General features: G+C 44.5%; 1 protein-coding gene across 1 annotated transcript; it reads right to left on the bottom strand.

Moving 5' to 3' along the window:
• Positions 1 to 1,582: 1,582 nt before the first annotated feature.
• Positions 1,583 to 2,220, bottom strand: PPTG_18168 (hypothetical protein). The gene has a single exon (XM_008916281.1). It carries the CDS (start codon positions 2,140 to 2,142, stop codon positions 1,732 to 1,734), a length of 411 nt encoding a protein of 136 aa, XP_008914529.1. The 5' UTR covers positions 2,143 to 2,220; the 3' UTR covers positions 1,583 to 1,731.
• Positions 2,221 to 2,312: the final 92 nt, after the last annotated feature.

The raw sequence follows: 2,312 nt of genomic DNA, 5'->3' as shown, positions 1-2,312 counted from the left end.
GCCTAGCTCGCTTTCGCTCAGAATTGCTTGCATTTTTTATTAAAATGAAGAAGAATTGGACTACCTTGTCTGTATGTTTTAAAGCCAGCGACGCTCTAATAAGTTGGCATTGGCTTCAACGCAAGCCTTAGCATCACTGGCTGACAGAATCTTACCTCGTTTACGTAGTTGCGCAGAGCTAAATTCTTTTCAACACGACAGCGGTAGGCATCTCTGAGTTTCTCGTCAACTCGGCTCTCTAGGCCAGCGACACCGTATTTGCTGCTTGCACGATTGCTTCAGTTGTTATTGTTTTGCTGTTTCGTGACGTCCGTAAACACTTCTCAAGTTGTTCACAAACAAATCGTTCTTGAGTCATATACTGCTTCTTGATCACCTCTTCAAAATGAGCTTGAATGACGTTGGTGCATTCGACTATTTGACGCTTTGTAGCTGCTTCAATTTGGCTGCGCGTCTGTGTAATATGCTCGGACATCTTTGCCTCAAGGTCGATGCCACATTCCATCCGAGCTGCTTTTTGTGCAATTTCTTCTACATCTCTCGATGATGCGCGTATTGAGTCACAAATGGACGCTTGGTGGCGAACATCAGCATGGCCTCAGCACCATTGCTCTGGGGTTTTAATGGCTCCACAAAATTTATCAGAACTCGAGCTCTGATTCGGCTCGTTCTGACTGTGGCGTCGATGGACATACGAATTACAAAAAAAAAAAACCTTTCTTACTTGACCCACTTAGAATGCATAAATTGCTTTCAAACTCAAGCTAATTCCCGTCTCCAGGTTTATATTTGCGTACTATGATAGGAGACACTGAATGGCAAATACATGAGCGTGACACGTTTCAAGAAAAATACTATTGATATCACTGATAGCACGATTGAGTCGCTTTTGGCTCCTACACGAACACAGAGCAAATGCTGCGAAGCAGGTCAGTAGGTGCGTTAGTTCGGGGGCATGCGTTTCCATTCTAAAAATCCAAAGATCAGTAATATGTTTCCGAATCGAGCCACTACAATTTAGTACGCATAGGATTGATAACAGTAACAGTTGGACTGTTGCAGTATTTTCTAGCGGATGCTTCATAAGCAGCCAAGAGCATATGTGAAAAACAACGGGGTCAGATTCTATCCCAACCTAGTTGAGAACACTTAGCTTGATTTAACACATCAATTCGTGTTTAGTACCTCCATAGGCGATATTTTGCGGTTGACTTTGTGCCTTCGTGTTGAATCCTCGTAGATTTCTGTACTTTGTATTTTAACTAGCTCAAAGCAGTCGTGGGTCATGATTTATGGCATGGAATATGCCTTTCAAAGTGTACGACAGCCGCTATATATAAACAACGAATGCCATAGAAATTTGATTCTCATTTGCCCAATCGGACGAGGCTGGGCAAGTCAAACTCTAAAGAGAGCTGAAAGCCGGTGAGCTCGAGATCACGTCGAAAACTACGTGTTCATCTGCAACCCTGCAACCTTTCGTGCAAACTACTACCTCGTTGCAATTGGCTATTTAGTCTGTACAGCGAATTCTCGCCACTACGCTAAGTTAGCAAGAACGAAGCTGAGGGAGCTGTCTCTCATCGATATGGATATTGGTAAACAAGTATGTCTTACATTAATATGGTAGATCTTACTCTTTCACGCGTGTAAACTTACAACCCTTCGTCTAAACAGTATTCCCATACAAAAATACTGGGAACTTAGGAACTGAAAAACGAAAGGCGTAGCTTAGGGCATGTTCCTTCCCACGGGGTAGAGGCTCTTTTCGATCTTGTCCTTGACATTATCGAAGCTCTTCGATACTTCCCAGTTCTTGTGTTCGATGTATGGGTACGTTATCTTTAAGCTTTTGCGGACCTGAGATGAATCCTTGCCCGTAATAACCCAGTAGGGGATCTTGAGCTTCAAGAGGGCCAATCGAACAGTCTCTTTGAAGTCTCTTTCTTCGTTGGCGGCTCCATTCTTCTCGGCGCTTTCCTTTCTTAGGAATCTCTTCGAGTTCTCATTGGCCGTCTCTCCGGTGGTCAAAGGTCCAACTTCGAGTGTCTTGGAACTCGTCGCCGCAACAGTTGTAACGCCATAGGTAGTGAGTGCATGTAGTCCGATGATAGTCACGATGACAGCGCGCCACACCAGCATGATAGTAGTGGCAACGAACGTTGAGACTTTAGTACCTTTGCGCGAATCGCTCAATGCGCCCGGAGGTATTTAATTGCGAGCTGTCTTCTGTCCGCGTGCCGCACATCATCAGCCGCTTCAAGTATGTAAAAACGTAGACTCTTCACTGTACAGTGCTGTACCGGCATACA

The sequence above is a fragment of the Phytophthora parasitica genome (assembly GCF_000247585.1).
Source record: "Phytophthora parasitica INRA-310 unplaced genomic scaffold supercont2.81, whole genome shotgun sequence".
NCBI lineage: Eukaryota > Oomycota > Peronosporomycetes > Peronosporales > Peronosporaceae > Phytophthora > Phytophthora nicotianae.
The sequence above is the reverse complement of the archived record's forward strand: the minus strand, read 5'-3'. Positions and strand labels throughout refer to the sequence as shown.